Source organism: Rhinolophus sinicus, linkage group LG06 (assembly GCF_036562045.2).
Source record: "Rhinolophus sinicus isolate RSC01 linkage group LG06, ASM3656204v1, whole genome shotgun sequence".
In the NCBI taxonomy this organism is placed as follows: domain Eukaryota; kingdom Metazoa; phylum Chordata; class Mammalia; order Chiroptera; family Rhinolophidae; genus Rhinolophus; species Rhinolophus sinicus.
This window is the reverse complement of record NC_133756.1, coordinates 67,488,006-67,510,064: the sequence shown is the minus strand read 5'-3', so window position 1 is coordinate 67,510,064 and position 22,059 is coordinate 67,488,006. Positions and strand designations below refer to the sequence as shown.

Here is a 22,059-nt window from a genome sequence, read left to right as displayed (position 1 = left end):
AAGCTGAGACACTTTTCATCACTTAAGGATTGCCTCATAGCAGTTGGAAAAGCCAAATCCATAGTTTCATGAATGAAATATATCATTCATTCATTCATTCATTCATTCATTCATTCATTCATTCATTTGTTCATCCATGCAATCAAAGAAAGCAATTATGGAGATCTTAATACACATTAGCTGGAACTTCAAAGATGTATAAAATATGGACCTGTCCTCAGGGAACTCACATCTAATAGGATGAACCAAAAAGTACAGAGCCATAAAATGTCACAGGTACTCTGGTAGAACACGAAGTGGGTCAGATGAGGGCACAGAAGCAGGGAGAAGGTAAACTTTGGGAGGAGTCCTGAGTGATGTTTGCCAGGTGTTTCTTATTGGGGCAGAATGATAGCAATGAGTGATCCTTGGTTGTCTACAATCCACAACTTAGTCCTGTCATTGATTTAACTTGTTTTTCCACTCCACCCCACTGCCTCATTATTCCCCTTTCAACTAATCTGATGTGTTGCTACTTTTATCATTCGGAAGCCACCAAACATGTCTGATGCTCCCTCTCATCAGCAGCTTGTAAAGGTCACTGGAGCCACATGATTTTCTTGCTTCCTGAAAATGAGGAAAATGGTATTTTGGCAATGTGGCTTTTAAATAGCTCAGATGCAAAACCCAGAATTTGATTTTGGGGGAAGAAATCTGACTGGGCTTTTGGTTGGTTAGTATTGGCCAGTTTTTCACTTCCCTTTCATCATCTTGCAGCCATAAGGTTCAGTTTCGCGATGGTGTGTGTGTGTGTGTGTGTGTGTGTGTGTGTGTGTGTCTTTCTTTATGCACCATAGTTGAAATATATTCATAGAAAACACCTGATACTTAAACCATGTGGGGCACACAGAAATCTTTTTGAGAATGGGAATCTGAATATTTGTAAAAGGAAAGTGTTTTTCCCATCAAGAATGATAAAAACAATTAAATGGATGTGGAGCAGAAAAACAAGGACTGTGTCTAGTATTATAGTAGAAGCTCAGCAAACTGTGGAAGGGACTGATCTAGCTGCCCTTATGCGGAGGAGAGGTCTTCCTAGAACTGCTTTCCAGATAGAGGATAATTGGGAGTTTGTGTTTTTTCACTTCTACGAGAATGAGAGCAGCCTCCTGTAATTTCGGTTAGATAAACACAGCATGTATAATCGTGGTGAAGAGGGAGGGAAAGGAATTTTCCTCTGAGGCACTTGCAGTGGCTACGCAAGAGGACATGGGCCTATGACTCATTTGCTCTGTCTGAATTCATCCGTGGTCACCCAAGAATCTTGGCCTCAGATGGTGGAGAAGACCAGCAGTGAGAGTTATTAAGTTTCTAGCATTCAGCCCATTTCCCCTCAGGAATTCACACCTTGAGGAGGCATTTTAACTGTCCAAGATGTCTGAGCTTAAAGGCACCCACTCAGAGCATTTGCCCATGGGAGCCCATAAACTACAGCACCAGGAACTATATATATTCTCTCTCTCTGTCTCTCTCTCTGTCTCTCTGTCTCACTCTTTCGATTTCACTAATTCTTTATTGTGAAATGTAACACAGCTACAGAAAACTGTATAAAATAAATATGGAGCTTAATAAATTGTTATAAATGTAACTGCTACCCAGGTCAAGCCATAGAATACTGGCAGGACCTTAGAGGGTCCTGGGGGTCCCTCCCAATACAACTCCTTCTTTTTTTTAAAGCTAGTACTTCCCTAAGCCCTGTGTCGGGAATCTTCTGTTGTTGAGCTTCTATATTTCCTCCAGCTCTGTCCCTTTCTAAGGCAAGAGAAATCCATCTCCCCAAGAGGCCATGTCCATCTGGGACCCATGACTCCCTTCCTAACCATGCGCCAAGTACAGGGATATTTATTTAGATTCCTCATCCAAATGAGTCTACGCCCACTTCCAGGTCTTCCCAGGACTTCCTCAGGTTTACCTAGAGGCAGATATGTATAGGAGGCAGTGGATGAAAGATAGATTTTAGGACTAAGATGGGAGCATCCATGAACACACAAGCCCTTGAGGTATGGGATGGAGCAGGAGCTAGATGGCCCTGGGGCGTGGGGCCAGCTCTTCTTGTGTCACATGTTCCAGTGAGAAGCAATAAGCAGGCCAAGAACTCTGAGGTCCAATCTAGCCTTCCAGGCTGCCATGAAGATACATTTGTCGAGGTAGGAGGATAAAACATCTTTTATTGAATAACTTGTTAGTTTAATTTACAACTTTTGAATATTTAGGCCTCCATTTAAGCCCCACAGATGTTAGGGATGAGCCTGCCTAACTGTTCTGGGCTTCCCTCTGTGCCTTTCTTTATACTTTACCCACTTAAGTCTGCATTCTTACACACCACAGTCAATCTCTCTGGTTTTGAACCCTGACTTAACAGATCATACAGTATACATTCTTTTATGGTGGTTTCTTCCACTCAGCATTATGTTTGTAAAATTCAGCATGTCATGACCTATAGCTGTAGCTTATAATTTTCACTGCTGTATAGTATTCCATTATATGGATAACCATCCATTTTAATGTTGATGGACAATTGAATTGTCTCTGGTATTAGGCCATCATGAATAATACTGCTAACTAGATCTTTATTTCTGTTGCACATATACCTAGGAATGGAATTACTTGGTAATAAACATATTTTCAACTTTAATGGAAAATGCCGAACTATTTTCCAAAGTTCTCACCAGCAGGGTATGAGAGTCCCCATTGCTCTGATAATGTTTGGTATTTCTTCTTTGTTTCAGCCAATTTGTACTAGGAATATTTTAAGTATACTACTAAAAAAGTCTCTTTAAAAAAAAAAAAAAATCCTAAATGAAATAAATCAGACAGAAAAAGCAGAGAACCATATGATTTCACTGACATGTGGTATATAAACCAAAAACAGCAAAAGAACAAGACAAACAAATGAGAAACAAAAACTCATAGACCCAGACAACAGTTTAGTGGTTACCAGAGGGTAAGGGGGGCGGGGGGTTGTAGATGAGGGTAAAGGGGATCAAATATATGGTGATGGAAGAAGAACTGACTCTGGGTGGTGAACACACAATGGGATTTATAGATGATGTAATACAGAATTGTACACCTGAAATCTATGTAATTTTACTAACAATTGTCACCCCAATAAAAAAAATTAAAAAAATTTTTCCGTTATTTGCATCTTAAGATACCAAAGCAATTCTAATAACTTGGAGTTCCAAGTTGACTGCTAATAGCATCAATAGAGGTATTTAATAATAATAAGAAGAATATTTACAATAATACCCACATTTTTTATTTGCAATATGGTAGCTAAGAGAAAATCTATAGCCTTAGAAAATTCACGGTAATAAAATCCAAACAAATAACATTGGCACATATAGCATTTAAAAATAACACACAGATGAGCAGACTGACCTAGGGGGTGAACCAACACGCCAAACATGCAGTTAGTATTGACATCCTTTCATAGGATTACATATGTCGCCAGGGCGTGCTCTGACAGTTGTGGCAGCACTGGGCACAAATTGTTGAATTACCCAGCTGGGACAAGTCAGGACCACCTCAGAGGAGGAAGATCAGCTGGGGGAGCCCATCAGCTTGCAGCTCATTAGCATGCCACATCTGGTAACATCTGTTCCTCCAGGGGACAGCAATAACGTGCTCTGGTCAACAGAAAACGAGGGACAGGCTCAAGCCTCTCAGCAGAAATAGTCATAGCCTCCGGTGTCACCGCCCACTTCCTTCTCCACCTACTTGGGCCCCCGAGCTTTCTTTCTCTTGCTAATATCCTTAACCTCCTTGCCACTTTGTCCTTTTAGTGCAGCCTCCTGGGCAAAGCCCAGCCTTGGATGAACTCAACTGTTTACTTTCTCTACTTCAATTAACCAGCTGTTGAACATTGCTGGGAGCATCACACACCCTGTAGATGGTGCCACTATAAATGTGTGGTCACCAATGCCATCTGGGCCCATGTTCCTATCAAGCAGCCTTTTTCAGTTCCCCGTCAGTGCATCCTCCCATTTTCTTATTTTTCTATTACAGTGATGATAGGTCCTCTTCTGTAATGACGCACTGGGTGCCTACTTGAGACACGCTGGCTGTTGTCTGTTATGCACAGGGCTATTTCAGACTTGCTTTGCTCTCCTCAAGTCTCTGGGTTTTTTGCCCGCTACTGAACCCCAATCTCAAACTCCACTGTCAGCCTCAGTAGGCAATCTCTCCTCCTGCTTCATGAAGAAAGCTGGCGCCATCTGAAGCGAACTTGCTCAACTTCCATCCTCTACAGCTGCAGATTCACTTTGCATCTAAACTCATCCCTTTGTCCTCCATACCTCCTTGTGACAATAAAGGGAGTAAATGTCTCCTCTCATGCTCAAGCGAATCCCTCTCCCTGGCTGCAGTGCCTTACCTCCCTTGTCTTTTCAGGGACATCTTTCTATTCTCTCTCTCTCTCTCTCTCTCTCTCTCTCTCTCTCTCTCGACTTCTTCCCAGCAATGGTCAAATAGACACATTTTCCCCTTAAGCATTTGGTGTCAGGGTCTTTCTTGGCTTGACCAAGACCTTCATCCAAACCGGGCAGGAAAAAGTGTTTGGGTTGAATTGTGTTCCCCTCAAATTCATATGTTGCAGTCTTAACACCCCAACTCTCAGCATGTGAGCTTATTTGAAAATAGGGTTGTTGCAGGTGTAATTAGTTAAAATGAGATGATAATCTCTGTGGCTCTCAGTTCCTCACTTGGGATCTGAGGAGGAGCCGGGTCACCATTTTTGTGGATTGCGGTTCCAACATGTGTGGGAGCAGAGGTAGCGAGACGGGAGAGGAAGATTAGAGAGAAGGCTCTGAGCTCCTCACCTCTTCTCTGACCAAAGCAGTGTCAGTCTTAGTTGCTTTAGATTTTGAAACTCTTGGTAATATTTGGCTTAAAAAAGTGTTACATGGTTTAAAAAAAAAAAAATTCAGTCTGACTTAGGCGATATTTCAGATCCTTCACAAATGCAATAGACTATGATTATAAGGAGGTTTTACAAGTTAAAGCACATGGGTTTGAGGAACATATAGCACAGAGTTTCCTCAGAAAAGCCTGATTTAGAAACAGTTTTGGAGACATAGAGGAAAAACTGAGGGTTGCTAGATGGGTGGGGGGGTGGGGATAAGAAAGGAGGTGAGGGGATTAGAAAACAGTCAGTAACCACAAGATGGCCACGGGGTTTTGAAAATTAATTTGGGGAATGTAATCAATAATGTTGTAAAGATTTTGTAGGGTATGCAATGGACACTTGTCTCATTAGGGAGACCACCTCAGGGATGATGTAGATGCCTGATCACTGCACTGTACACCTGAAGCTGAAGCTGAACAATAATGAATGTCAACTACAAGCTTGTATGTATATATAGATGTGTGTGCATATATATGTACTTACAGGAAGCGGAGTACAGCATGAGGAACAGAGACAGTGGAAATGTAATGGCTCTGTGCAATGTCAGAGGGGTAGTGGATGGGGGGAAGGGGTTCACATAGTGTGAGGGATATAAATGATAAACGTCTAGTATTACTTTGTCTTGTGCACCTGAAACTAATAATAAATAAATAAATAAATAAATAAATAAATAAATAAATAAGCCTGATTTAATAAAATGTATTTCTTTTCAGTATAGGAAATTTGTTAAAGGACTTACTAACGTAATTTTAAACCTTTTAAAGACATTCACATAAAACAGTCTTTTGTGGCCCATATGTTGGCATTTGGGATTTATAAATATGCTCACTGTCCACATGGGGCCATGAGACCCCTGTGCAAACAAGCACCCCTGGGCACAGCAAATAGGACCTTTATGTGATGAGCTCTTGAGAACGGTTGAAGCTGCTGCTTCTCTGTTCCCCTGGGATCTAGCTTAGCATCTGGCACACAACTGGTGTCCAGCAAATGTTTGTTGAATGAGGACGTACGATGAAGTAGACTCTTTACCTGGTGCTCTGTGAGAATTCTTATGATAGGAAAGAAAAGCAACTTCTTTCTAAAGGAAGGGACGGGTAGGGTGGAACCCAGAAACACAGATTAAGAGGGGGCTGTGATCCTGGACTAGGCACAGGGAAAACCGTCAGGCCTTCTGCCTTGGAGGTGATGCTGGAAATGCCGTGCTAGGTAATGAAAAGGCACAGAAGCCAAGCATGTATCGGCCATGAACCTCATAAATAGAGCGTATCTATCTGGTTACCTTTCACCAACTGGGTAGTGTCCTGAGGGACTAGGGCCTGACCTGGGTCAGATTTATGGGAAAAGGTATCAGAAAGACCCTTATCAGGGGCCAGGCCATGTTCCCCCAGAGGAGGACACCAAGAGAGTGAAACTCAGAGCCCAGGGGCTGCGACCAGCTGGATCACCCACCCAGTTTTGTCTAAGGGCAATTCTGGGCCTGGAACAAACGGAGCAGCACAGCACACTGACTATTCACTGTCTGGCCACTGACAGTACCTGAAATAGAGGCCTCTTGAAACTAAACATTTACTAACTTGTCTTCCTTAATAATTTCGTTTCCCAAGGCTGTAGAGCCTTTTACTGAGATGTCGCCTGCCGGCCGATATTGGAGACCTTCTGCCACATTGGGATTCATACGGTTTATTTTGGTAGGTAACTAAGACAGAAAGGCAGAGTTAATTAAACCCTTCATAAAACAGTCCATCAGCCACCTGCTTACAGAGCAAAGTCAGATTTTCTGCTGCTCTTTGGCAGAAAGGTGGTGTTCTTTAGCCTTCTCTAGGGCCTCATTCAGGGTACTAACCAGGTGACCTATGAAAACTTCTTAGTTATGGTATATATTTTTCCCATTTGCGTAAAAACAATAAATAAATACCAGTGATCTTGTCAGGCACTGCCAAAGAAGACTTTGTTGGGGGTTTAGTACCCTAATGCATCGGACACAGTTGAATTCAGCTAAATAGTCAAATTGGGTGGTTTGGCTTAATTCAACCAATGTAAATGTTGTTGGCATATAGCTTTACAAATAACCTCGGTTCTTTGAGAATGATCCGTAGAGGGGATTGGCTTTTAAGTGAATTGGAAAATTTCAGGTATGTTTTAAACATCTACAAAACAAGCCTTTTCTTTGTTTTAAATGGGTAAGACTCAGTAAAGAGAGTGAGATAAAAGGGACTGACTATTATTTCATCTATGTGCACATCTAAATGTGCACCCTGGGGGCATAGCAACCAAATAATTTATGTTTTAATTTTTTCTACAAACAGCAAGATATTCCAAGCTACAGCCAAAAGCCTGACCAAGAAAAAGGACATGGCAACAAACATGAAATAAATGAGCGTAGAAGTCCGAGTTCTATATCCGTTAAACCCTTCCGCACTTAGGTAATGTCTTGCTCAGTGCATGGTCCTGATTCTTTTGCTGGTCTTTGCCAGCAAATTTTTAGGAATCTCCTGGCAGAAGAGAGGACATTGTCTGCCACACCTTCCACTCCTGTAGAGTTCTTGGAGGCTGACTATTTGCAGGGACTTTCAACTGCCTCCTTCACCCATCTGGTATTACTTTTTATTTCTTCTTTACTAAACTCTGACTCATTTCTGCCCAGACCTTTAGGTTTCCTGAAGGTTTTGCTACCCCAGACGTGGTGCCCCACCCAGGTAACTCAATTTGCTGTTATCCATGAGGAAAGAAAGTCTAGGCCCCCAGTCTCAGAGAAAGGGATCATGATTCACTCACTCATTCAAGTCAGAAATGAAGAGGATTCCCTTAGCGCTTCCTTTATTCTCACTCTCCACATCCTATCAGTAATGGGATATTGTTGTTTCTAGCTCCAGCTCCCTCCACATCCCGTCCCCCCACCCACATCTCTCCATCTCAGTTCCCACTCTTAGCTCATTGTCTCTCTCCTGGACTTTTGGAATTGTCTTCACTCTTCATCCTTAAGGCAGTGAGGAAAACTGAAGTTTTAACTGGGAAGAAACTTGCTCACATTTCCTTGTCATAAAAATCACACAGAATCTAGTGGACAAATTGGAAAGGCTGCTGGAGTGGAGGTGGAGAGAAATCTATTATAACGCTCTGCTAGAATCCAGATGAGAAATGAGGGGAGTCCAGGTTAAGCCCAGACACAGACAATGAAAGGAGAGGAAGTGGATATTTAGCAAGTAGAACGGATAGAGCATAATAACGGATTGGAATTAGAAATGAGGGAAAAGGAGTGTTTGTAATAAATGTCTCCCAGGTGGAAGTTTAGGAGATTGGGTGCATGATAATATCATTCTGAGAAAGAAAAAATTAAGAATTAAGTCCGTGGGAAAATGATAAATTTAATGTGACATGTTAAGCTCCAGTTTTATGTGGGAAATATGTGGTGAGAGAATCCATAAGCATTTTATATATACAAGTCTGGGATTCAGAGAGAAGTGTGCATTGAAGATACAGATTTTGGAGTCATGAGTTTATAGCATAAAGCAAGGGAATGTGTGACATTGGCTGGACAGGGCTCTTAAAGTAAGGACGGAAGATGGCAGGCCGTTGGGGAATATCACCCCTAGAGAACACAGAGAGGAGAAAGGGCTGGAGAGGTAGGAGGAAATTCTGGATGCTGTGTTGTTACAAAAAGCCAGAGAGGAAAGAATTTGACAATTAGATTAGGGATATTTTTAAGGAAATCAGTTTCAATGGAATGGTGGGGACAGATGCCAAATGTCACTGGTGTGAACAGTGAATGAGAGATCAGAAATTTCAGACAGTGAGTCTAGACTTTTCTGCCCAGAAACTTTACTGTAAAGAAAAGAAGAGAAATGGGAAACAGAAGTGATAACATGAGAGGTCCTGGTCTTAGCCCATGCAATGCTGGTCAGTGCACAAGGGAATGGAAAGGCACCTGCAATGAGTAATTTTATGTGTCAAAGTGACCGGGCCATGGGAGGCCCACATATATGGTCTAACTCTCTTCTGAGTCTTCCCATGAGAGTGTTTTTGCATGAGATTAAAGTTTAAATAAGTAGACTGTTAAAGCAGATTGTACCCCCTTAATGTTTGGTGAGCCCTATCCATCAGTTGAAAGCCTGAATAGGAAAAAAAGGTCTCACTCTTCCTGAGGAAGAGAGAATTCTTTCTGCCTGAATGTCTTTGATCTGAGACATTGGCTTTTTCCTGCTTTCAGGCTCAAGTGGGACATTGACTCTTCCTGGGCCTGCCAGCTTTCAGAACTGTTTCAGACCACGCCATCAGTTCTCCTGGTTCTCAGGCCTTCAGATTTGGACTGAAGATCATTGGTCCTTCTGGATCTCCAGCTTGCCAACTCACCTTGTAGATCTTAGGACTTGTTCTCTCTGTAATTACATGAGTCACTTCCTATATATATATGCTAATATACGTGTTATTGCTTCTCTTTCTATGGCGAACCCTGACTAATACAGCACAGAATGGAAAAGAAAAGAAAAAAATAGGAAACAAGGAAGGAAGGGAGAAAGAGGAAAGGGTGGGATAAATGAGGTTCATGAGAGCCTACGTGCTTTGACAACGTAGGGAAAGGGCGGGTGACTATTTAGCTGTCTGTAATCTCTGACGGCATTGATGATTCATTCATGTTATGTAATTAGAATTAGCCCTCCAACATTGCTGTCTTGGAGTTTTTTGTCTTTCAGAAGCAGGACTTCCTAGCTTGGCTTGTTTTCTTGTTACTTAGGAACCTGTTGCTAGCATAAGGTCATGCTTAGAAAATTGAACCTTCAATAAAATTACTCAGAGACTTGGCTGCTTTCCTCTTGGCCTTTTTGTCTTTACGTTGAAAAAGAAACAGCTCACTGCTCTAAAGTGACATTACACATCACTTTGAAATCCGTCCTAGGCCCGCCCTGAAATTGGGTGGTTGTTTTTTGGATGCTCGTGAAAAAGGAGCTTTTGTTTTAAAACTATGCAAAAAAATGTTGTTTTACTCTAAAAAGCTTCTCCGATAACCCAGTATTTTGGAAACTACCTGCTGACTAGGAACAATAGCAGAGATGAGAATTTGTCTAGCTTGTAACCAACTCATTTCTGCCACAGTTATGACAACCGCAGAAACCACTAGGGTGATTTAAATGAGAGGTTTATTGGGCACTTAAAATTCATTTCGTTTCTGCTCCATTTTTATAATCATTTTTCGGATAATAGTAAAGTGACGAAAAGGGACCATTTTATTTGCAGATGTAGCAGAAGCCATTTGGGATCTCTGCCCAGCTCAAAAAGGTTCCCTCGATTGTTCTACTCGCTCACTCAGAGTGGTGGGTTCCAGATTTCAGTTTGGACAATATGATCATACTTTACTGTTTAACAGCTGCCTGGACCTGGGGTGAGTGCCTGTCCCAAGTTTAGAGTCAAAGTCCTTTGCATACACGCTGGGTCATTCACAGTCTCTCTCCAAGTGTGAACTTGGGAACATGGCTGCATTTCTGCCTCTGGTGTCATCAGATATATCCTTGTCCTTACAACGACCACCCCCGCACCTCCCTTCCTTTCTCACTACCCCACCCCCCGCCTCCACCAAGCTGAGTCGAACTGTATTGTATTACTTGCAGCAAGAGTCCTAATTTATTCAGTTACACTAAAATAATAAAAATATCCCATCCTTAGGTTGTATAATAAAAACAGGCTTAAAAATTTCAGTGGTAACAGCCATGGGCAGTGCCCTGGGGAACCCAGTGTCCTGATTAAATAACCACCCGTACTCTGTAGCATCTTCCTTATTTCCAAGAAAGCCTCCGGAATTAATCCCAACAGGGACTGCCACAGCCGTTCACACTGTTGGTGGAGCATGGTCAGTGCAATGCCTACGACAGAGAAATTGTCCCAATGGGTCAAGACCACATGTGCACATACCCTCTGACCCCGCAAGAGCATTTGCAGGAATTTATGCCATAGATATAGTTGGACAGGTGCAAAAAGACACAGTACAATGTTACCTGGAAAAACATTGTTGCTAACAGCAAAACACCAGAAACAACCTAAATTTCTATTAATATAGAATTGGTCAAATAAATTGTGGGAACTCATACAGTTGGAGTACTATGATGTTGTGAAAAAGAATGAATAAGGTCTTTATGTACTGAAAGATCTCTAAGATATGATGGCAGGTGAAAAGAACAAGTGCATAACAGTGGGTTTTGTAGGCTATAGGTTGGGAAATAACAACATCTATTCAAATTTACTTATATATACATTGGAAAAAATTTACTTATATATACATTGGAGAAACAAGTAAATTAACAACAGCAGTTTACCTGTGTGTATAAATGTGTGTATGGTGGGGAGTCAAGTGTGGGGACTAGGCAGCTTAGATAGCAGACAGGAGTGGGAAAGAGACTACCTGTATATCTCTTAAGGTTTTAAACAATGTTACAGTGTGTGTTGCCAGCTATTCAAAAGAAAGGAGGGAGGAAGAGGGAAAGAGAGTGTGGGAGGAGGGGAGAGAAGAATCAGGAGAAGGAGAAAGGGAGGAAGGAAGGAATGGAAAGGGGGGGAGGAAAGAGAGAAAGAGAGGAATCAATGGCTACCAACAAAAATGATACCTTTGTTTTATCAGAATCTGCTGGTTATTCTTTGTAAAGAAAATGCTTGAAACTGCTTTCTCGTGCACAGAAGAAACACTGACGCTTGCAACCAGGGCCCAGCTGTGGCCATTGCATTGTGTCTCGAGTGTCCCTACGTGGCAGGAATCACGGCAGAACTAAAATCTCTATCATCTTCAGCTACGTCCACCTCAGCCAAACACAACCTTCTCCTTGGTGAATAAGAGGAACTGCCAACTCCACAAAGCATTATAGGAATAAGACTGAAAGCTCCTTCCCCGTGGATAAAGTCTGTTCTTCCTCAATTCCACAATGGAAAACATGATTAAAATTTTCCTATGTCTGACAGAGAGAAAACTCAAAATGAGGGCATAACTCAAAATGCACACTAAGGTAAATAACCTTAAATTGTTATTTTCTTGAAGTAAATTTTCCTAGAAGAACAGATTCCTCATCCTCATTCCCAGTGACGGAGCCTGAAGAAACAACTTACAAGTTTGCTTGGGGCTGCCCCGGGGGGGTTGGCAAATAAAATACAGGATACCTAATGACATTTGAATTTCAGATAAACCACAGATAATTTGTATACTAAGAAGTATTCATTGTTTATCTGAAATTCAAACTTAACTGGGTGTCCTGTACTTTTATTTTGCTAAATGCATCAACCCAGGCCCAGGGACTGGCCTGCTGGAGGGGAAGCTCTGGCTGCCAAGCTATCAGTCACAAAGAGGAAGGCCTGTTTGTCTCTGTTATTCCAAGGAAATGGCAAGCAAACATCAATCACCACAATAGCAGAGACCGTCTTTCTAGTCATGAGGTGGCCTGCTCAGGTGCTCTCTAACCATCAGAGAAAGGAAGCGAGCCTGTCGCTCCCCCTGCCCAGAGATGTCAGCTCTTAATCTGCCCTCATTGATTCAAGGCACAGAACACGCTCATGGAATACCGCTCAGGTTTCCTTCCCCATCACAGAGGAAAATCTTGCACGTGGGAAGACCTCTTGGAACATATGCCTTTGGGTTACATGCAGTCTACGTGTGCAGCCAGGTCTGTGATTACAATACACATGATGACAATGACATAATGATAGTGAACATGGTTTCCAGCACCCACCTCCTAGGGACAGAGATGTGTAAACCCCTCAGATAGTAGGTCTGTCAGCTCTGAACCTCGGTCCTTTCAGGTTCCAGCTTGGTGAGTCAACGGTTTGTCTTCTGAATGGTCTATAGAACTCAAGACACAAGTATAAATATGGTTTGGCTTTCTGGAAAAGGTGGACTCATGGAAGAACAGTTAAAGACAACAGCTGTGCTAGATTAGGGCCACAGTAGAGAAATTGGCTCTTTCCTGAAGCTGCAGCTCACCAAATGCAAGCCAACGCCACCACCAGCTATATACGAGGTTTGAGCAGAGAAGAGCGATTGTAATGTCATGATTCAGAGAGGCTGAATTCTCCACACACCGTGTGGGTGAATGGCTGGGGGTGTTATATCACAGAGACTGGTTTTCAAGTGCAATGAACCCAGTGAGGTTTGTAGGGCAGACATACAATTGCTCGCAAATAAGTCACAGGCACAATGAGCAACGTTTTGTGTTTCTTCATAGGTTTTCTCTTTGGTCTCTCAAGGGAGCTGGGAGAAAATCAAGTCTGAAACTCAAACCGGCCTCAGCCATTATTTTCCCTTAAACTAGATCAAAACCTCAGGAGATCTTCTGGAGTGTTCACTGAATTCTAATGGGAACTGAGCCCTTCAAATATTATTCTTACTATGTTTTGCTAGAATTTTTTGCTGGAAACACATCATACCAAGATGTCTTGGACCCTTTACTTTCCCAGATTATTTGGAAGCTAAAGTGAGCAGACACCCAGCTTCCGGGCTGATCCAGGTTTTTCATGATCTAGCCAGAGCAGGAAAAGATTCCAGGGAAGGACTCCAGGGAAGGCCAAACTTTTCTGAAAGTATCGGTGGACAAACAAATGCAGTGTCACTGGGCTAATTCCTGTAACTAAACTGAGCCAATGAAAATGCTTTGTGATTTACTGGCAGGTAGGCTGACAGTGGCCTGGGTCCTGGCACCTGAGGCCTGAGCTGGGGGAACCCTCCAGCCTTTCAAATGCTTCTTGGCTGCAGAGAAGCAGGCGAGGTCCAGGGGCATCCAAAAGGGACTAGATTTTTGGACTCAATATTGTCAGTCAGATACCGGGCTGAGCCTTTGGGATGTGGGAGAGAGCCCAGAGTGCTTTCAGCATCTTCCGACCCTTCTCTCTACTCCTGTCTCCTCAACAGCTCACTAGAAACCCTAGCATAACGTAGCAGGATGGAGTTCAGTGTTCCTCAGGCGAGATCCACAGATCACCTGCTTCAGAATCACTGGAAACACTGTCTTAAAATCCCCGTCCATGAGGCCTGCTCTAGACCTATCTGTTGAGTCTCTGTAAGGAAGGCCTGGGAATCTGCATTGCTCACCAAACTCCCGCCGCCCTCCCGCAGGTGATTCTTACATGCACTCAAGTTGAGAAGCATTGGTACAAGTGAAAGGTTCTCAGAAGTGAAAGGGTTTTTTGCAGCCAAAAAACCGGAGTTCAAATCCATTTACTTCCTGGGCAAGTTACTTATTAATTTCCAGCCTTGTTTTCCCATCTGTTGAAACAGATACACTATTTTACAAAAAAAAATGGGTACACTATTTTATACAAGGTTTTTCTTCTCTCTCTGAGAATGAAATGAGGTAAGACATATGACAAGGCTGGCAAACATTGAGCTCTTGCTAGATATTAGTACCTAGTACCCTAGAAAAGGGATGGTGTCGAGATGTATATATTTTGCAGCAATTTCCAAAGGCTCACACATATAACTCTTTTGGATGGACACAGAGCAAGGACAGTTAGCCTCCAGTGGCGTTACTTCCCACTAAGGCCTCACCCACACACCCAGGAACGGGGGATACAGGAATGCAAGGCAAGCAAAAGGGGCGCATTCAGAAAAGCAGACACAGGCTAATATAAAAGTGAGATAATAAGTCCAGCTAAGGCACATGGTGAAAGTGGTGTCTTTCTTCTAGAGGCATGTTCCTTAGCAGGGACCGTGTATTCTAAGTCACCGATTCTCATCGAGGGCGATTATGTCCCCCAGGGTATATTAGGCAATGTCTGGAGACATTTTTGATTGTCACCATGGGAGGTATTCCTGACATCTAGTGAGCAGAGGTCAGGGATGCAGCTAAACATCCTACAATATCCCACAACAGAGAATTATCCAGCTCAAAAGGTAAATAGTGCCAAGGTTGAGAAAGCCGGCTCTCAGTTAACACAGAAGGCTGAGTCATGGGGGTGGAAGGAGGCCTCCAGGGGGTTAAACACCTCCTGAGTGACAGCAGGCTGCTGCTGTATCACAGAATCTCACAGGTGAACAATGGAACCAGAGTCCTGCAAGCTGGCGGGTCACCATTAACCCCTTTCCATGTCACGGGTTCAACGCAGCCAGTTTCCTGCTTGTTTCTACAATGAAATGATCGGGAAAAGCATCCCTTAGACCTTTGGAAAAGCAGAGGTGCTGTTCTCTACAGGAGAAAAAGGAGGCTGTTTCACTCCTAGAGATTACCTCGTGTGTTTACCAAGAGGGAAGAGCAGTGAGAAGGAACTGGGAGGCTGTGCTGTCCGACAGGGCTTACCACCCCAAGGATCCAAGTCCAGGCGTGTGAACTGGACCACACAGGCTTAGGGGGACACTCTGAAGGGCACTCGGGATTGTGATCAGATCCACACAGTCATTGCTTTAGGATAACCCTTTGCTAATATCTTGCTTCCCTAGGTAATTCTCAGCGTCATTTCATGGATCCCTCCAGGAGCTTCCAGTTTAGTGTCTCCGTTGCCCAGCTTTCAGGCTTTTCTCTCTCCTTTTGATTGCCCCTCCACTTGATCCCCTGTCTCTTCTTGCCTCCTCTTTCCTGGCCTGGCCTGTGCTCTGGGGTTATGCCTCTAGTTGCCCTGGACTCTCCCCACCCAAACTCCCCTGTGTGCAGACTGTGCTTCGTAGTTTGTTTGTTTGTTTTGTTCCTCTGTGCCCCACCCAGCTTCCCCGGGATCTCTTCACTACGTTCATGCATGCTGCCTTCCTGTGTGCAGGGCCAGCGTCATGGCGTGTGACCTGTATGGTCATACAGGACTCCATGCTCAGAAAGAACCCTCACCGGGTTTAATGCTGTGCTGTCACCATAGTCAAATTCTTAATAGAATTTTGGACTTGTGTTTTGTAAGTGAATTCTGATGGGACAACAGAGCATGCACAGAACAGAACAGATGCATCCAATATGCGTGTCTGCCCTTTCTTGCTACCCCATTCTCACAGAGCGTTCACCATGAGTACAGAATTCTAGTGGACACACAATGTGTGGGAGTTCATGGAGATTCAAAGCAAATGCAAGCTGAGTGTGTTTTGTCTAGGACTGAGGAAGCTGGGGAGGAGAGGGAAAATGCCAGACCCAAGTGGCCACACTTTCCATTTGAACAAAAACTTGCTTCAAACACAGACAGAAGGCAGTGGCATTCTAAGAAACATGAGTGACCAAGGAGCCCTATTATGTCCTTTCTTACTTCCTCTCATTAGCCCACTGATTAACTTACTCAAAAATGATGATACAGAAGGAAAGGAAAAGGTAAGGCAACCCATAGTTCCTTTTCTTTCAAGCCTCCCTTACTCATCAGTGAGCCAGAGGTAGACATTGTGGGTAAAATGTGTGTATCAAGAAGTTTAGTTAGTTTTGAGCATCTTTTCCACTGTTATGATACGATAAAACAAAGCATCTTTTCCACTGTTATGATACAATTATGATAAAAACGAAATATGCAAATTGTGTAATTTTGGCAATTAGCATATGAGTTAAATGCTCTTATATTTGCATTTAAAACTGACGTCACACAATAGAGATGAAAGGTAAAATTCATGCTGATAATATAGCATTTAAAACTTAAATTTTTCTTAGAGTGGCCTCAAATAGAAAGTTTTTAAAAATCAGAAAAAATAAAAGAAAGAAAGCCATGACAAATGAAGAGATAGACTGTGGAAGAAAGGAAAAAGCTTCTATTTCAGTGCCTGCCATGGCAACTTTTCCCTGCTTTTCGAAAAAGGGTGTCCACAGTTTCCTTTTGCATTGGACCCTGCCTATATGCTTTTACTTCCTGAAGCCAGAACTGGTGTCTCTTTGTCATTGGACTGTCCTCAGGCTGTAGGAATCAATGAGCCTGTGTGCACAGTGAGCAGACGGTGCCTGGGAACTGATATTCCCTGGGACCAAAGACGAACCAATGACTGACAGATTGGAAGGTATAAATACTCTGGCTCCCATGTTACCCTGCAGGACAGCCTTAGAATGTGGCCTAAACCAACTCCAAGTTCCCCTGTGGGATTGACCCAAGGTACCCTCTGTGACTTCGCTTGGTAGCATAGCTTTGCTTGCTCTTTACCTTCATGGTCCCACTCACTTCATCACTCCTTACAGGTTTTCCTGGGGAGATTTCAAAACAATCACTTTCATTCAACTTAAAACGAACACACTCGTCCTCCCCAGCTCTAAGGCCTGTCTGTGCCAAGGCCATTGTTTTTGAGAGGTATCAATGCAGATGGCGATCAGGTTGTGGGATAGGAAAGCCAACACTACAGACATTCCCAAGGGAGTCTCCTATAAATGTTGGGTTTTCAGGTTTATGCTGCAACTTTGGATGCAAAAATCTTTCCATGCAGGTCAAAGGGAATTTGGAGAGCACTTTGGATTTGGAGAGAGGATCCATCATGGGCCACTCTACCGCCAACTGATGCTCTGGGCAGATTTAGGCCAAGTCCTCAGTGAGTGAACACTAGATGGCTCGGACCTCAGGACAATGTGCTCTGTTTACCTGATGCTTGCTTTGGTAAGAGAAAGGAAAATAAATCTTACAAATATCAGGCTTTGTTCTACCTTGTTAAATTAGTCATAATCCGTTCTGTAAGAACTGGACTAGAACCAAAACAAAAGTCATACCATCTTTTTCCACTCATCAAGGTACATGGTAACTTAATCTGAGCAATCTTGGAATGCCTTTTCACTTTCCCTGCCTGGAGAATTTTTATCCATGCTTCAAACCTCGACTCAAATGCCAATAGTCTCTTTCCCATGCCACATAATATCCCCATGTAAGTATTTATGCATATATTCGCCACCTCCCTTAGACTATAAGGACTTCAAGTCAGAGTATTTATCTTAATTATTTTTGAAGCCCTACAGCCTTGTGCAACACTTGGCACATAATAACAGTAATGGCAGCTGGTATGAGCCGGGTACCACGCTAAGTCCATGCATTATTTTCTTCCCTCTTCACAGCGACCAAGTATCTATGAAGTGGGGACTGGTATCCTCAATTTTACAATTGGGGAAACTGAGGCCAAGGATGATTACGTAACTGGCCTGAGATCACACAGCTCCCAAAGAGTAGAATAGAGTCAAACCCAGGTTTGCTAGCGCAGTAGCCTGTGCTGTTCATGATGGAATAAATGAAGTCGTTGAATAGGTATTTTCAAGGCTGTCAGGAAAAGTGCTCATTAGACAGACAGACTTGTCTGTACAAAAGCCTTCTAATTAAATAGTTTAGCAAAGTTTCTTATGAGAGAAGCCATTTTATCTCCCAGCTCGATATGGAATCAATTATCACTTTAACCAGTTTCTCCCAAGTTTGTTGAGCTTTGTTATCAGAAGGTCTTGTTACACAGGTATTTAGTTCTGGTGCAGGTTAAAAGCAATAAAGAAACCCAGCAGAGCTGCAGGACCCAGCTCCTCCCAGATCATGATTACAGCTTGCTGTGGGACTCTACCAAAATTACGTTGCATGTTTACGGCATATGAGAAATTCTTGAGGGTGGTACTGATACGCCAATTAAAGACACTGGTATTTTTGGCCCCGTGGGGCAGACAAGAAAAAGGGATTTTAGTTTGTTATGAGAAACACTCTCTTGCTTATACTTAACTTTTATTGTTCACAAAGGATTTCAAAGTATTACCAAAGAAAATGAACACCACACTTGAGTCATCTGGACACACTGGACTTTCATAGCCTGCCGGGCGGTGTATTTCTTTTCAACACAGCGTGGATTCATTAAAAGAAAAAAGAAAAAAATCACAAAAATTCACCAGCTTCCCCACCCCTCCCCCACCCCTCCAGCCTTTGTCACTGAGAATGTGTGTGTGTGTGGGGGGGGGCGGGGGGGCTGTCTAAGACTTAGTGAAGGCAGTGGGCCTGCCTGGGGCCCAATTGATCCTGCTCCTGGGGTGTGCTGCTTCTTTGTCCACTGAGTAACCAAAGGCCCCAACTGTTCGGCAGTCTGGACTTGGAGTTGTCATTTATAGCAATCCAAACTTTGAGAATGACTAAGTTGTGAAAACATAAAAACTGGAATCAGATAGGAAAAGTTTTGAGAAACATACACACACACATACACACACACACACAAAGGCACATTGTGTAGTGGGAAAAGTGATGAATTGATGGGTAGGAGACTGGGGTTTTAGGTAGGTGACAGTATAATGTATTGTCCAAATTGGGATTCTTTTGAGAGTGAGAGGGGTTACTGTTGAGAATTATGCTGGGAAAGCAGGCACAAATGGGACAATATCGGTATAGCAGAGTCACTATAGTTCTAGGTTACTAACTAGCTGTCTAATCGTCAGTAAGTCACGTAATATCTCTTGAGCCTCAATTTCTTTTCAGGAAAGAGACAGTTGGGCTGCAGTTTCCACAGCTTTTTCCCCATGAAGGACCTTTCTAATTTCTCCCCACAATCTCTATGTTTGCAAGATGATCACGTCGAGTAATTTTGAGTCATATATGATGAGCAGTTCTGTCAATCAGGACTTTTTTTTTTGGTCAGCATGAAATAATCAGTTACTACTGTGTTTCCCTGAAAATAAGACCTAGCCAGACAATCAGCTCTAATGCGTCTTTTGGAGCAAAAATTAATATAAGACCCAGTCTTATTTAACTATAAGACTGGGTCTATATAATAAATACAATACAATATAATATAATATAATATAATATAATATAATATAATATAATATAGTCTTATATTAATTTTTGCACCAAAAGACGCATTACAGCTGATTGTCTGGCTAGGTCTGATTTTTGGGGAAAGATGGTATACCATGTCAATGCAGTTTTAGGCTAAAGGGGAAAACATCTTGATATTTTAATGTACCTATGAGTCTTATTTAAAGTAAATCGAAGAGTTCTGATATTATTTTTGAAACTGGTAAGAGCTTGTGGCTCTCCTCCAGTATCTTCACAACCAACAGACAACTACGACTATAGGTTGGTTGAAAACCATTTGGTTGGATGATCTATTAGCTCATCTCCAGTTCTAACTTCCTCTGACCACTTGATAATAACGTTAGTGCTTCACTCTATAAGCTATAGGCAAAGAGAGAAGATAGAAAACGAAAGAGGGCCAGCTTAGCGTCTTAAGCTGCTGGCCATGAACATGGGTCTGGGGAGAGGATCTGTTTGAGGATGTTAGATCGGGAGGAGATCCTTTCATCTGAGGGCATCTTGGACAAAGTTCCCTGAGGGAAAAGAGACTGCTTTGCTTTGGGGCAAATTTCCTCCCACCTTAAGGCAGGTTGTTCAATACATGGAAGGATTCTTAGAGGGTATTCACAGTATTAGGAGATTAACAGGGGGCAGGAATGGAATGGCTGTGTAGCCAGTCATTCTTTTCTCTTCTACACACACTACCTCACTCTAGGGGAAGAAACGGGGGAGTCAAAACCTCTCCACAGATCTATCACAGTGGCGGTCAGATCTGAGGTCTGCAGAATCAGCTGGCAAAATCAATAAAGCACAAGTCTGCTACCTAAATGCTCCCATAGGTAGTGCCAACATTTGAATTTCTAGAGCAGTAAACTTACATTGTACTCAGTGGGGACAGTGCTACCCACCAAGTGGTGCTGGGAAATGCATGTGTTAGGGGATGGTTCGTTGTGACAGTGACTGAAGGTAGACACCACTGGCATTGTGTGCCCAGAAACTGGGGATGCTAAATGCCCTGCTATGAGCTGGAGACATTGCCATAATGAAGTCATTTCACCCCAAATGTGAAAACATCCCCACCAGGAAATACTAAATAAAAGATTGAGCTTTTAATTCTTACATGTAAAGAATTATTTGTACCCTATAAGAAGGTTCAAATCATACTGGACAACTTCCTGTGGTGCCAGACTATTGGGCAGAGCTTCGACATGAAACAGGTTAATTGTGGTAGCCTCTGGATAAAAGGAAAGACAGCGGTCACCCTAGACTATACTATGCAAGTCATCCCTACCCCAAGTTAAAGTATATGAAGTATTAGGTTTGTGCAAAAGTAATTGCAGTTTTTGCAATTTTTAACCTTTTAAACCTCAATTACTTTTGCACCAACCTAATACTTTTGTGCAGTGGTTTCTCTTTTCTCTCAGTGTTGACAATTGCTGAATCATTGTCTTCATTTACTTATGAAATGATTGACATCACCCCTCAAAACAGAAAAACAACTTGAGCTAAATCTAAAATGCAAGTATGCAGCCAACATGCAGTCCCTGGTCTCTGCGTTGCCTTCTAGGGTAAACGTGGACTTCTGGGTTCAGTTCCATTCATTTCAGCTAGAAGTGTGTGGTGAATAAATGGTTCACTGGGCTTCCCATGCAATGGTCCATTCAACTCTGCTGTGAGTTAGTGGCCCCCGGGGGAGCAGGCCAAGAGCCCCCTCTCTATAAGATGCCCCCTAAAAAGAAAAAGGTCACCAACAACTCACAAAGGAGGCTGTGGCCATAAATATTTCAGAATTCAATTTCACTTGCTTAAGACTTTTAAGTCCTCCCATCTTTGGATTTAAGCTCCAACGTCTTGCTTCAGAATTCCATTGCAGGTATGAGCATGCCATCACAGGCGGGAGGAATACATGCCACATAAAGCCTTGCCTGGGTCAGAGAGAAGTGTTACGCTCCCAAGAGGGCCCTAAGACAAATACACAAATATGGCCTCGCACATGTCAAAGACCTGTACAAGGGCAAACATCTTTATGACTTTGGTCTTGGGAACAGAGATGCGGCCTGGGATTAGAATTTACAGCTGACAAGCTGCTGATAAAGCAGTAATGGCCATGTAGTGCATAAATGGCCACTTTGGGAACAGAGGGCTTAGCACACCAGGCTGGAAATCTCAGAGTGAAGCCAGGGGCAACCCCGTTCACCTTTGCTGGAATAAATTGACTCACCCCACAATCTGTCCTTTGGGCCTTTTCTCTGCCTTCCTGTAGATTTACAGCCCTCCCTGCCATTCTTTTGGGCTTCAACACACATGACGATTTAGCATCAAGGGAAGTTTTAAGACCAGGGAAGAATATCTTTCTTCGCTATAAATGTCACTCTGAAATTACGTTCCAAGAGCACTTGAAAGGTGTATGGCCTGCCCCCTGCCGAGTCCCCACCCTCTAAGAGCTCACAACTCCCTGAACCCATCTT

At 42.9% G+C, this 22,059-nt stretch overlaps 1 protein-coding gene across 3 annotated transcripts in view; it reads right to left on the bottom strand.

The window, feature by feature from the left end:
• Positions 1-22,059, bottom strand: part of NEDD9 (neural precursor cell expressed, developmentally down-regulated 9) — a 176,694-nt gene that overhangs the window by 111,905 nt on the left and 42,730 nt on the right. Inside the window, exon 1 of one of the 3 annotated variants that reach the window (XM_019742999.2) lies at positions 3,421-3,463. The exons of the other annotated variants lie outside the window; for them this stretch is intronic. Coding sequence (XP_019598558.2) covers positions 3,421-3,448 — 28 coding nt within the window. The 5' untranslated portion in view covers positions 3,449-3,463. Of the gene's footprint in view, positions 1-3,420; positions 3,464-22,059 lie in introns of those variants that run through there. 3 annotated transcript variants of the gene reach the window in all.